This window comes from Epinephelus fuscoguttatus, linkage group LG1 (genome assembly GCF_011397635.1).
Source record: "Epinephelus fuscoguttatus linkage group LG1, E.fuscoguttatus.final_Chr_v1".
Lineage (NCBI taxonomy): Eukaryota > Metazoa > Chordata > Actinopteri > Perciformes > Serranidae > Epinephelus > Epinephelus fuscoguttatus.
This window is the reverse complement of record NC_064752.1, coordinates 24,537,865-24,552,838: the sequence shown is the minus strand read 5'-3', so window position 1 is coordinate 24,552,838 and position 14,974 is coordinate 24,537,865. Positions and strand designations below refer to the sequence as shown.

Here is a 14,974-nt window from a genome sequence, read left to right as displayed (position 1 = left end):
TAAATGATATAACACACTCTCTGTCAACTGACACTTTTTTATCCTACAGTATATTGCCGCCATATTGCCCAACTCTAAACATTTTAAAACCAGTTTGATATGAAGCAAAATATCAGAGCAGACTGGTGTACCGAATTTTACCACTAACTATCGCACTTGACTCAGCAGCTGCTCCCAAGTGGAACATAATGATACCGTGTCCCACCAGCAAACGAGCGTCAAACTATCACATTGCATCCCATAACATCTCTTTCCACATTGAATCTGTTAAATATGCACTTCTGTTGAGTCATGTAAACAAACCATATATATATATCAGCTGTGTGCTCGAGATCATGCTGGAGAGGCACTCAAAAGACCGAACATTTGCTATCTTACTACATTTGTACTTTTTAAACAGTACACATTTTAAATTGTGATATTTACTGGAAATGACATACAATATACAGTCAACAGCAAGTAGCCTTGGCTGTTATTAGCAACGGTCATGTACCAGAAACTTTTAGTTCTCTGGAGATCTCCTTCCAGCCACCTTAGTTAGGTTTTTGTAGTGAAATAAACAGGTATTAAATAAATAATCTCTCATTTCAGCCTTATAAACCAGCCATTCCTTGTCCATTGCAGCACTTTCAAAGCTACAGGAATTAAAATTCAGCTCAAAATGGTGCACCGCATCGCTTATGGCCAGTTAAGACACCTCTGTCATCGGCTTCAAATCCATAATGTTGCCATATTGGATCAGTTTTAGTTTTCTTTGAGAGAGTAACTTTGCCATGTCTCCTCTCATCACTCAAAACACACATATACCTCGTGAAATTTGATCTCCTTCATGTTGCCGTGCTCGGCTCATGGCCCGTCAGACACTAGTTTCTCCTTCAGTCCATTTATAAACATAACATTGTTAATCACATTGTCATATTGCTTATTGCTAAAGCAATACATGTTGGATTTAGTGCTGTGATGCTGTCAGCACAGGTTGCTTATGTGGGGTACTTTTTAATTTGCCAGAAAGTGTTATAATGATAAATGCCAGTTCAGTTAGTTCGCATAAATTCAATGCGTTTTAGCTCTTACACAGGACCCTGGAAATCAACCCAACTCTCCTCTACACCCATCCTAGTATCATTATAGGTTCACGATAACTAAAAAAAAGAATTACAATATAGAGGAATCAAAAGTCTTTGTTTTGGTATCATTAGTCCGTAACAAATTCTGTGATGCAGACCTGTCTTTCCAGTGTTTTTCATGGTGGTCTGGTTGGAGGACTCAGCATTGAACTTGTCAAGCACGAGCTCCTGGTACTCCTCCGAAACCAAAGCTTGCTCATCTGCGATATCCACAGGTGATTGGTTCTTCGCAGCACACTCTGGGTATGAGGCTGCCCAGCCTCGAGGTCCATGGCTTCCTGCAGAAACAGAAGAAACAAGAGCTTATGAAAAATGTAGAATACTCCCCGCTACTCTCTTTTGTCTACGGATTCTAACTATAACACACACAAAATTAGAAACACTGTGACAATATCACTGCCACAGCAGCGGCCAGGTTTCAATATGCCCTTAACGGAAATTGAGAGAGAAAGAGGACAATGATTCTTTCATATTCATTCAGCTGCAGTGCCCTCGAAACCCCTCCAACAGCTGGGAAAACATGTAAACACAATGAAAATTCATCATCTGGCTACAGGCAATTCCAGCGCTAATTGTCCATATATGATATAAATATCCAAATGAGCAAATTCTACAGTGCTGCACATACTGAAACTGAACCTAGAATGGGTACTGAGTTATTGTGGGTCTGTGCCTCGGATAGGTTTAAAAAGCACAAAAAACATTACACCAAATAGGCTTTTCAATAGAAAATACTCCACTTTAACAATTAATGTGCAGTGTGTGCTGCAAACGAACTTCCTGTAGAATCCCCATCCACTGTCTGCTCTTTTAATCCTCTATCCCCTACAGTGGCGCTTCTACAAAGGAATAATCCACAACCGACAGGGGTCCCCTTGATCTCTTCTCGGGTACAATGGGCCAATGCAACAACAAAAGCTGAGGGATCAGGGGAACAAGGAAGCATGCATGGATTTTAACTTTTCTGGGTTAACACAATATTCATGATCCCATTCCCTACAGATATAGGGCAACTTTGCTACTGGCTCATGAAAAAGATATGAGAACCCCTCTTTGCTAAAACACCCTGGATCAAGGGTGGCTTTATGTCTTGTAACGTATAAACACCTTGCAGTCGAAGAAATTGTGCTTGAGTCCCTTGTAAAGACAGCGCCATTCAGGATTATTTTGAAATATCCAAAGTTTTACCATGATAAACCATAAACATGCATCGTACAGACACACAAACAGGAATCATTTCATTCATCTCTCCAGTGAATATGCCATTAGGTTAGGAAAAAAGGTGCAGTAAAACCTGTTAAGCCCTTGGAAAGGTCTCAGATTTGTCCAGCAGTTACTGAACTTAGGCTTAATTGTCTTCAAAACACCACCTGCAAGATTACAGGTGCTTGAGGTCTGGATTGTACTGAAAAGGTTGGAATGGGTTTGCTACATTTCTAACTAATGGCTGCATTAGCAAGCAGGATTAAATTTGTCAGTCATGCCTTTATTCTTCCCAATATGTCTGTACTAGTACAACTTCCAATATTTCACACCCTGGAAGAGAGCCCATTATGAATGCAATACTATTATTATAAGGGAAGAGAATCATAAATACACAGAAGGGATTTATATAAAATGGAGCGAATGTTTACCCTATTCAAATAAGAAGTGTTCTGTGTACAAAATCTTCTGTTAAGCCATTGTGTGGGAAAATATGTATATTTATTTATTATCTTGCATTTGATTTGTACTTGTTGACAAGGTAGCCATAACCCTGCTATTAATATGGAAGTTGTCTGAAGCACAATTAAACTCAATTACCTCCATTAAATTTTTTTTTTGATTAAATGCTAAAGCGCTGTGAAGCAATGTATTTCATATCACTAGTGGAGCAAATGACTTCCTGTAATGTAAAAACCCTTCTACTGAGGTCAGTCTGGCTGAAATCGACAACACATCAATACGGGAGAGCTGAAGAAAAAGTCATCAAGTAAGCTAAAGAGAGGTAGATATTAGCCTTAGAAGGTGATAGACCAGGGGGTCAGAGAGGGGACTGCAGTGGGATTTTCATGTTGCTCTGTTTGTGTTTATTATGGAACATTTAATACTAAATCAAACATTGTTGCCATTTCACTTGAAGTCAAAACAAAATTTATCTGTCTGGCTTTTGTTGCTTATATTCTATGCCATGATTTACCTGAATATGGATATCAATTCATAATTTATGGCACTATTCTATAAGAGTTGCAGTGAAATAACTGTCAAGCCTATATACACATATACATATATACATACATATATATACACATATATATATATATATATATATATATATATATATATATATATATATATATATATGCTAAGTGACAAGAAATTGCAAGACAGAAATGCTAAAGTAGGTTTGAGGTAATATAGAAACACTGTCACCATTAGGGTTTCCACCGCAACAAAATCAGCATCAGCTGCCATACATAGATTTTTTTTTTTAGATAGAAGTTTTGGCACTGCTATTCTCCCTCTCACTCTCTGTCTCACTCGCAGCTCAGCACACACTGGACACAGAGTGAGCACTGGAGCACCAAGCGCACCTGCCCCGTTTGGTCTGGCTTAATCTAATTCAAGTTTGTTTGCCCTCTAAGTGTTGTTCGTTTGGGCAGGTGTGAACACAGCAATCGCACTCGGGTGTGCACCAAACAGGGTATGAAATTAACAAAACATTTTGGAGGCAATTTTGGCCCCCATGGTCTAAAAAATGGGGGCATTTTCAAAATGTTTGGGGGCCATCAAAAAATTGTAATTATGTTCTAACAATAAGCACATGAAAAGCAAAACCAACTAAGATAGTGTCTTCACTCTGCAGTAGAAACCACTATAAATGAAATAAATAATGGGTTACATAAAGTTATGGTTGCAAAATATCACTCAGATTTCCTATAATTCAACTAGTTTAAATGTGATGATTTAACCATTAATCTACTGATAGCAGTACTATTGTTTCACCACATTACAGTTACTTTTACTGTTATAAAGGCCAAATTACTATAAATTCCTTAGATGCAATACTGGAAGTAAGTTAATTTAAAATTTAACATTCATTCTACCTTAATTTTTCATTCATTTGTCATTGTGTAGACACAGATCACCCAAGAAATGGTTAATTTATACTTATGGTACAGCAAAGCCCCCTCCCCTTCTCTGTCAGATTACTCTCACATAATCAGTGCAATCTCGTTGATTATGTCTGGAAAATGAGTTGTAGACGTGACGGTAAATTAATTTAATGAAAAATAAAATTATACTTTAATGTCAGATTGTAATACTGTTAAAAATATAAATACATAGAGTTGTTTCGAAAACTTGGGGGCAATTTTGGCCCCCGGAACATGGCTTTTGGGGGCATTCTTAGATAAATTGCGGGCCAAATGGCCCGTGGCCCTTGCTAATTTCTGACACTGGCACCAAAACAACTGAACGGAGATGGGTGGTCTCGGTGTGGTTACAAATTCACTCTGGTGCGGTTCATCTGTGGTGAGAATGTGTTTTAACCTCAATCCGAACCAACTTCAGTTGCATTACGCATCATTTAGGTTAAACAAGCATGAGCATGTTACAGTCCTGGAAGATTATTAATGTGCGCCACTTAACATGCGCACTTGGTACATCCAATGCATCAAATCATTGTTTTCTAGTTGGAGCCGCGCCTCGTTTTCAAACTGTATGGTTTGACTAAAATGAGCAATGACAGCAATACAGTTCACGATGACCAGCGCTAAAATCAACCTGCGTAGTTGTCCCTCCATTGTGACATTAGTAAGTGTCATATTTATCTTGCAAGTGTACTCTTCTTCAACGTTTTGTTCACTTCCTGGATTTTTCCCATGTAAAAATTCTGACCAATCAAGAGCAGCTTTCTCGCGCAAGGTATTTTATCTGGTTCACTTGTAAATGCTGCCATGAGAACACGAACCAACTCTAGGCAATCATGCAACTTTGTAACAAAATTAGTCACTGATTTGGACCAAAGAAAACAAACTCTAGGTCTGAAAGCACCCTCTGTGAAACTTATCCTTAATTCTTATATTGTCTTTCATTTTTTCAACCCACTTTAGATGTAACGGGCTGCATTCCCATTGAAACCGTTCACACAGCGGTCCAGCGCTGTGTCTAACCTGTGCAACGATAGTAGAAGAAAGTTTGCTTTCACTTTCCTCTGCAGCAGCTGCTCCTCTATTCTATCAACCTACTTTGATCAGCTCTGATCGATCCGACTGCAAACTGATTTAAAGGAAGACTTGAATGTAATAATCAAACAGTTTGTTCCTCAAACATCCACCCTGCGGCTCACACAAAATAAACTGCTGCTGAAGAAAACAGTTCTCTTTGTGCTGCATTCATGGACCTACAAAGATCTGAATTCAGAAAAGGGACACAAAATGACCCCAAATGAGACACGTACAAAAAACAACAACAACAACAAAAAAAAAAAAACAACCTCTGCTGACCCCCACCCCCCTGTAGTCAGCTACTGCCACACACAGAATCAATTCCTATGGGAAACACTGCACCATTACATAGTCTGTCCACCAGAGAGCACTGACAAGTTGATTATTTTACTGTACAATTAGTATGCATCTTGGTCAAATTGCTGTTTACAAACAAATAGCAACAGCAACAGCAACATTAAGCTTGCTCTGTGTATTTTGTAAACTCCAAAATATCAGCATCGGTCTAAAAAACCCAGTATCTGTCGGTCTATAATATGTATTAATCAATAACAGCTCTTCTGAGACAAGCTTTTTTACTTCACTTGTAAACCCACACAGTTGTTTTAATTTTTAGTGTATGTTTTTTAGGACAAACATTGAAGCTCAGACTGTGAAGGGTTAGCTGTATATTTATACTGTTAAAGTAGTACACACTTGAGGCAGCTGTGCAATTGGTTATGGCTTACTTCCATCCCCATTTGTGTTTGCAGAAAATATATATTCTCTCTGGCAGAGCTGTCTGAAGTACAATGCCTCCAGTTGCTTTGAAAATTTACCATTCCCCTAACTGACAAAGTGTGCTATGTGGGCTACCAACAATAAAAAACACTGAGAACTATTCAGGTTTCTCCAGTGGGCAGTTTCAACCCCCTATTTTCTTGCTTTTATTCTTTTTCCTCTTAAGTGAATTGTGACAAAAACCTTTTTGAGATGTTACTGAGATATATAGGGCCTCGTGAAATATGACTGACATGCCATTGCAATAATAACATATTCCACTGGTCAGCTGTGTGGAGAAACAGTTTGGATGTTGACTCAGAACATGAAAGGAACAAAAAGCAGATGATTTATTGTTGGCGAACAAACATTGAGCTAGGCTATAAATAAATATCATTAAATACAACACGTCAACAGTTTACCACATCAGAAACGCATGGTTTAATAAGTGTAGTGAACCCACTAAAACGTTTCACAGACCACTTTTATTCAAAGTGTAACTATTGAAAAGTGTAATCTTTTGCTAATTTTCCATTAAAACACACATTACATCCCATTTACTGCTAGAGAGATAATTCTGCCTTTCAAGAACAGAAAAGGAGGAGCAGCGCTAAAATCAGATAAGTGAGGGTTGCACAGCAGTCGATTAATCTGTCTCATTGCCATCCATCAGAATGACTATAATCCTAGTGGTTAAGCCTTTCTCACTGCAGCCCTGCCACTCTGTACGGCTGAGGTGAACAAATTAAAAATAAGTACATGTTTAAAAATGTTGTAGATTGATTTATCTAAAACATTACACGCTACATTTGCAACTACATTCAGCATATGGCGCTGAGAGAACGGCTCTCACACACCGGGCTGAGCGACACACTTATTCTAATGAAAATCTTTATAGGTGCTGTGAGGTAATTTCTGCAGTATGCGGATCATTTTATATACTTAAGATGGACAAAGATGAGCGTGTTACACTGATATAACAGCCAACCTTCCAGGAATATGACAATATTCAGCAGAATGTATCTGTAACCATTGTTGCAGAGAAAACTGGTGAATGTGAGTCGCTACAATACAGCGGCCCTGCAGCAAATCCTTTCTTTGTGAAGCTCGTAATGTTCTATATTTGTTGAGACTGTGAAAGTGAGGTGTGATTACTTTATTTTCCAGTCTTTAGTTTGTCGTGTTCCCATGGTGGACTCCATTATATAGCTTTGCTGTTATTTGTGGTTTATTTTTCTTTCTCTTTCTTTCGTGGACAAAATTTAAAATATTTTCCATGACTTTTCAAGGACCCATAAGGAATTTTCCGTGAGCATTCACAACGTTAAACACACACAAAACTGTACAGTGCACCCTACACCAGAGCTCCCACAGTGGGGGCGTGACAGATGACAGTTCAGTCGCTTGATGATAAGAGCCATATGTGTATTTGTATGTCAGGGCAATACTTGCAGAAATATGACTGGATTCTGATGGACATTGGTGCCTACATACACAGTCCAGATTTATCTGGTGAGCCATTTACACTGAGCAGTTGATGACTTCTAACTGCAACAAAATAGTGAAAAGTGTCTCATTTGTGTTGTCTGCTGTCCTTGAAGTATTCTCACAATGTTGCATTTGCAGTGTACAGACAATAGCTGTTTACTGTGGTCATCAATATAATAGGCGCCGTGTCACCTCAAAGAAATTCAGCAAATGCGACTGCAGCACGACAAGCATGCAGCCATATCAAATAAACATACCAGTTCAAAACACACGCAAAAAAAATCTTCTCCAAGATGGTTTCTAGCAGGTTGATGCTTAAACACCCATAAGCCTGCGTTTACCCTGTCTTTACAAAATCCCCAGTTCCCACAGACTGCTGTTATCACTTTCAATAAAATTCTGCACCTTTTAAGGTGTTCTTATGACAGACCATCACATTTACATTCATATTTTGAGAAATCAATTAATGCTTCCTCTAGGTAATTCATGATCTATGCCAGAAGTTAAGACAAGTGATGTTAATAAAGTCCACACAGTTTGTTAATCCGACCTACTCTGTGCTCACTTCTGTGTGCCATGTGACACCACTCTTGTTTTAAGTAAAACAGGCACATGTTTCTCTCAATCTGGCACTCTCAGTGCCAGGCGTCATCCCATTAACCTTGGGATAAACAGCCGTGCCTGTGCTACCATGGCAATGCTGACAGAATGGCAATTGCCTTGTCATTTCCGTTTTGTCCCTCTGAGAGAAAGCATCCATGCTGTAAGCCGCCTGGCAGACCTCCCAGAATTGGCACACTAGCACTTGCAAAAATCTATGCTGATCAGCCCATATGTATGAGTGGCACTGACAACAAAACATGACCGACGGATATAAGGCGCGGTATCGGCAGCACTGAGAGGGGGTCACTATAGTGGTTGCAGTTGGAGCAGTGGCGAGTGAGATCAAAGCCTTGTGTACGCTGCAGAATCCCTCCGGTGAACACGGGAGCATCGGATAACATTTTGAGCAACATTACTGCTGTCAGTTTCAATATGCTGATAACACTCCAGATGGTGGAGACACAGGCATTGTAGCACTGGGGAGTATCAAATGTTCAGGTTAGACAACTGATGAGCCGAGGGCATGTACAGTGTGGGGACGGGCCAACCAGCAGTCAACTGATGACCAGCTAATGACGGATATTTTGCCTTATATTAGCCAGTAAGCACAGCTCCATCACTAAGTATAGGCCCAATGGGGAAGCAAGTAGAAGTGGTCAGGTGATCAGACAGGTTTAAAATACAGCCTCATGTTGGTCAAATTTATTTGGGAGAGGAACAAAGGCAAGGGAAAAATGATTACTCTTACAGCCCAACTCTGAATTTACTCTGACATTTCACATATAGTCATTTTCACTCTGAAGAAATAATAGGCAACATTAAGGGTGTGTTCAATTTTGGTTTTACCTTCAAGTTAAAGGAAACCTTATCTGGTAAAACTGGCAGTTTGTTTACAGCCTCTAAGTTTTAAGAATTTTTTCAGACTTTTTTTTATTGCCACTCAAATTGAAAGTTAAGACTGATTTTACAATAATCAAAATTGAAGAAAAAACCCCAACATAATTATTTAGGGTTAGGGATGAATTTGTCCAAACATTTACTGTAACCTAAAAAGTGACATTTTTTGTCATTTGACAGAAATAAGGATAGAGCAGAACTGATAAGAACCTGCTGTTTATTGATTATAGATTTTATATAGATTTTACTGATTTTTTTTTAATGGCGATTTCCTGTTTATCACTCTGCGTGTGGGATTCCACTGTCTTCATTGCCCACCCTGAGTTTAAAAAACGTTTTGCACCCTACATGCCATATCTAAGCATTTTTAAATTTTTGAGACATTTATTTAAGATGTTTTAATGGCAATTAGGGCCTTAGATTAATAAATCCAATGCCTTTTAAGTAGGGGTGCGCCAAATAATCTTGTTTGTGATAATACTGGTATAATTTTGATATGATATGAAAAGTTCATATTGTGATACTCGCGATATTTTGACTTGTTGACATATTGACATCATAGTGTTACCCATAGCAACAATAAATATGGCTGAAAGCGAAATTTTTACAGACTCTGCGGTGGTTCCCAAAAGAGGAGCAACTTCAGTAGTGTGGAATAACTGTGGCGTCCTGAATGTTTTATGAACAGCCCCGGACTTCTCAGACGCTTTTAGCGAGTTACTGCTCAGACGGAACTCATTCAGCGGCTCCTCTGGCAGCAGCACAGCATCTCTCTCTCCTCTCTTGTCGTGCCCACACGGGAGTGGGTATTGTCAAGTGATTTTGTCATAAACCTATGGTAATGTAAACCTACGTGAAAAAAACTACATATATATGAATGTACGATAGTTATCGTACACACAGTATGTTGATTAGAGGAGGCATGGCAGAGCATAAATGCCCAGGTGGAAAAAAAAAAAAAAAAGAGATAATTTTTGTTACGATTTAATGAATATTTGAAAGCAGACAGCTACATTGAAATGTAAAATGATATCGCTTATTTACGAATTTGTCATATCGTCAAGAATATCGTTATCGCAAAAATACCCTGAAATGTCGTGGTATTATTTTAGGGCCATAACGTCCACCCATACTTTTAAGACTTTTTAAGGATCTGCAGGAACGCTGTTTTCGTGGCATAAGCGTGTTTCGAGATCTCAGTGACTACTTTAGTTACAATGTTGCTATGACCAATGGCCAGAGAGAATACAATAAAATCTAGGTTGTATAGTCTTCACCTTTTCCTTTCCTTTTTCCTTTTAAAAGGTGACCCTCTATATCAACAGTACACTTGGAACAAATGGTAGACAATGTGCTGCAAAAGATTTCTTTAAATACCTAATCTATTTATTTAATCTCAATTTTGACAGAGTGACACTGAAATATTTCAGTCTGGACCAAAGTGTTGGACTGACAGGCGAACAGACAGACGGAAATTGCCATCCTTATAGTCATACCGCTAGCATTGTCCTTTTCTCGCAGATAAGCAAGAAATTCATAAGCATTGTGCCTCAAACATAGCTTTTTCCATTACTAAGATACTCCAGATACATATTTTACACCTTTTCACAGCAGTATAGACTAACTTAATATGGATTTGGCACATCGTGTGCAGCCTTTGTATATGTGTTGAGCATCCAGGATGAACTCTGAGGCATGACCATTCCATGGTACTAACACAAGCATGCTTCAGTCCTGTCTACTGTAAAGTGCAGTGGCAAAGCTCCTTTGCAAAAAGCAAACCGACAGACTTTGTCCCTTCCTCCAGCATCACTTCGTTCCACTGTCTCTGTGTCCCGGAGATCTCTTTACATGCTTCCTGGCAGCTCTGTGACCTAATGGCTGGATGTGATGAGGAAGAGGGAGAGTTCAGCATACAGCTGAATCGACTGTGAGAACAAGAGAGCAGACTCAGTCTACTGAACGACGCCGATTGTGAGCGTTTAACAATCAAGATAGAGACTCCCAAATGCACCAGGTAAAATGAGCGACCAGGGACTGATACGGTGTACATGTTCAGACACTAGCTCATAGTTTCATAATTTCTCTGATTCACTAATACCTAGAGTGGGGCTCAGTCTGACACTTTCATTTTCCGTGTCGTATGGGAGTCTGGGTTTCAGTTTAAGATGTACAACAATAAGAGACTGCACACAACTACAATCCAAGTGAGGAAAATCGTCCTGGCAAAATTGGGGCAGCCAATTTTGGTGACTGACTGTTCTCGAGTCTAAATGAGGTCATGCTGCCAAAACTACAAACTGTTACACCAGAGTGAAATATGATGCTAAAGAACAGTTCAACCAAGGACAGGCTCTTTTTGTGCTGTCATGACTGTACCCTTCAACAAGTGAAATATATTCTTATTAAGACAAACTCTTACTGAGAAGCTTCAACATAACCGCGAACGTCTTACAGAGATAAACAGTAAAAACTTTGAGGTAAATGAAAGACTGTTTATGACGGTGAATCATCAGTTGCTACAATTAGCCCTCCATCTCCTGTGTGTGTGATTTTGTATTCATAGGAAACTGTACTTTCAAAGGAGTTTCTTGTCAAATTCCTTTACTGGCCGGTCTGCATAAGACGACTCAATTATCAGTGAACCATGAAGGTAAAAAAACCCATAATGCCCTCAGTGGGCGTCGGTAGGCTTCAAAGACAAGTGAGGGAATATGTGATGAAGAACAGTGAATAATTTTTACCCAGGAATTATAAAACGTGAAAATAATTGCAGAGTCTGCTCCGATGCTTTTGAAAGCTTTTCTTCTCAACATTGTCTAACATCCACTTCTCAGAGGAGATCTGAAGGAACAGGTACTCGATATATCAGCGCCATTCGCAAGAATGAAAAAAGGCATCTGGGGTCACTGCGGGGGACATGGAGGGTGATGCATGAGTGAGTCTTCAGTTACACTTCACCAAATTAAAGGTGCGTTTATTTGACCTTGTCAGTTCTGTCGTGAACAAAGAGGCAGAGGCAAGAAGCAAGCAAGTAAGCACACCAAAAATAATCTCTTTGTGTTCCTTCACTTTATTGTAGAGACTCTGGCACTACAATGAGAAAGATATACATTCTGTCAGCTGAGAGTGTGAGTAGAAAATTCACTCCCGACACGCAGGATAAGCCATGTTTGTTGAAGATACATTATAATTAAATGTCATTATAACAATTATTTCAGCTATCCCCAAAGAATAAACAGCAACACGAAATCTATTCCACTGAATGTGTAGCATATTTAAAACAGTGTGGCCTTAGCATTGAAGTATGTGTCACCGATCCTCTGGTGTCATTACAATAATAAGATATCCAATTGATGACTGATCACAAAATTCACATGAGCGCTAAAGAAATGTGTCATAAAGAGTAGCTGGCTATGTTTTTGATTAAATCATCATCATTATTTACATTTACAGACATTATTGATGAGAATGCCCCTGTGATGTGAGAGGTAATGTTTTTTTAATGTGGTTAACAATTTATAACAACTAAATTCATTAATTTATTGGGTTAGGGAGATGATTAGAAATGACAAGTCTGGCAAAAAAGAAAAAGTAGCATAAACGGACAGTAGATACATTTCTTCCTCGTCAATTTAAAATCATTTGTTAGTTATTATTTTAGATAACTTTTTAATTATAGGTCATTTGAGTTGGGTTTTGGTTGTTTTCAAGGTGCATTTTCACTTCTTGATTTTCTGAAAAGTTAAACATTCATTTTTTTCCATTCATTTTCCGTAGCTGCTTATCCTGTTGGGGGTAACAGGGGAGCCCAGCTGCCATTGGACAAGAGGCGGGGTACACCCTGGACAGGTTGCCAGACTATCACAGGGCTGACACAGAGAGGCAGACAATCATTCTTACGGCAAATTTAGAGTCACCAATTAACCTGCATGTCTTTGGACTGTGGGAGGAAGCCGGAGTACCCAGAGAAAACCCACGCTGACACAGGGAGATCATGACAAACTCTGCATAGCAGGGCTTCCCCACCCAGGATGGGGAGTTTGAACCACAAATTCTGGGTTTGAAACAGGAACCCTCTTGGTTTGAGATGACAATGCTAACCTCTGCACCATCGTGCTGAAAGTTAAAGATGAAAAATGTAATTTATTCATGTACAGTAAAGGCCTTTGCAATCCAAGTGTTTTTTTTAATGCATCATCCGATAAACACTGTTAAGCACAGACACCTTCCACAATGAGTCCGATGCGTCTTATTGTTCCATTTGTTGCTTAAAATCCACAATTCAAGACACAATGTGGAGTTATGTCTAACAGTCTGCACTCTCTGCCCACATCTGGCTAAGCTAGGTGCTAAGCTCTCTTCCCTCTCTGTCGCCATACTGTCACTCTCTGGGTCTGTGTGCGGTCTACACAGTCTACATACTCTATTATATCCTCCTCCTCGTCCTCACCAGTCACCTTAATATTACTATCTGACCTGTTGAAAGTAGTTATTAAATGATACTGTGCGCTCCATTCCTGTCTCTTGTGGCAGATGTATGTGCTCCACAGGTTGCACCACATTTTCTTCACTGCTTCTCAGTCAAACTACTTTCTAAAGGCTACTGACGGATGAGTAAAAATGCCGGAAAATTAAACCTGTTCTGAAAACTTTAATAGCAAAAGTTTTCGAGTCATTGTGTGAACATGATTGACACAAGTGAGCTTATTTTAATTTCTATACATGCGGCAAATTCTGATGAAAAATACGGACTTGGTGTGCAAAGTGTGGTGGTTTGGTGTCCTAAATGCAGTATTGATGAATAAAAAAAATAAGACTTTAATGAAAACTGGTTGACTGAAATATGCACACATAAATGTTGTGTTGGACAAACAAGAATACAATAAGAGTAGCATTATAACAGAAAGCTTTCTAAACTATAATAAAGGGATCAAAATATGTTTCAAGGAGTAATTGTTTTCCCATAGCATATGAATCTTTGAACAAGTCTATGGGGATGTAAACAGCTGTGGGACAAAACAGGCTGTTCGAGCAGAGCTGCTTCCACATCTGGACCAACATATCTGTTTCCACAGGCTGTTGATCAAGTAGCAGAGTCTGCGTGCACGTTGGCTAATGACTAAAAATGCTACCAGATATCAAATCAAGCTATTAAGTTGTTCTTATCCGCAGAACATGTAAAAAGTAATTGAACTAAGTGCACTTCCCCTACTTTTTATTCTGAAAATGATCATGTTTACAGCTTTACTGATAAGTGAAGAATTTATTCGACTATATAATTGGAAAAATCAAAAAATCTCTTTGAACACGTCTTCACGTGCCATTTCTTTACAGATTTGATCCTTTCATCTGTCAAACTCCTGAACCTGCCTCCTTTGTAGACCTTTCACAACACTATAACATCTGATAAATATGATGAATACCTGCCCCAAACAGTAATTATAACTTTCCATCACTGTACCCAGAGCCACTACAGTATCTGCTTCCTTGGAGTTACCGCAGACACCAACTGTGACAGGTGATTAAAGGTCTAGCTGTTCTGGGAGATAGCTGGCAGGAGGTTCAGATAAGATAACTACTTTCACCTTAAGTGTAATGCTAAAGCCAAAGTGACATAAAAAGCAGACAAGATCCAATGAATCATCAGATGCAATGGATCATCAATAATCCTCTGCTATCTCAACCATCAAAATGAAACTCCACAAGAGTCATTTTGAAGTTGCACTCCCTTTTGCTGATGCCGCGGGTCACTCACTGACCCCTGTTACATAAGTTCAAATTGGTTTTTATATAACAGGGAGTCAGTTAGTTTAAATTTCAGTGATGACTGATATGATAAGACACAAGTTTTGTTAACGGATTCTGTCCTTTCAGTTTGAATTATGAGCC

General features: G+C 39.0%; 1 protein-coding gene across 2 annotated transcripts in view; it reads right to left on the bottom strand.

Annotated features, from left to right (window-relative positions):
• The window catches only part of ca16b (carbonic anhydrase XVI b), a 138,979-nt gene that overhangs the window by 67,167 nt on the left and 56,838 nt on the right, over positions 1-14,974 (bottom strand). For both annotated transcript variants that reach the window (XM_049589307.1, XM_049589296.1), the window contains exon 3: positions 1,226-1,405. In XM_049589307.1, coding sequence (XP_049445264.1) covers positions 1,226-1,405 — 180 coding nt within the window. The remainder of the gene's footprint in view (positions 1-1,225; positions 1,406-14,974) is intronic.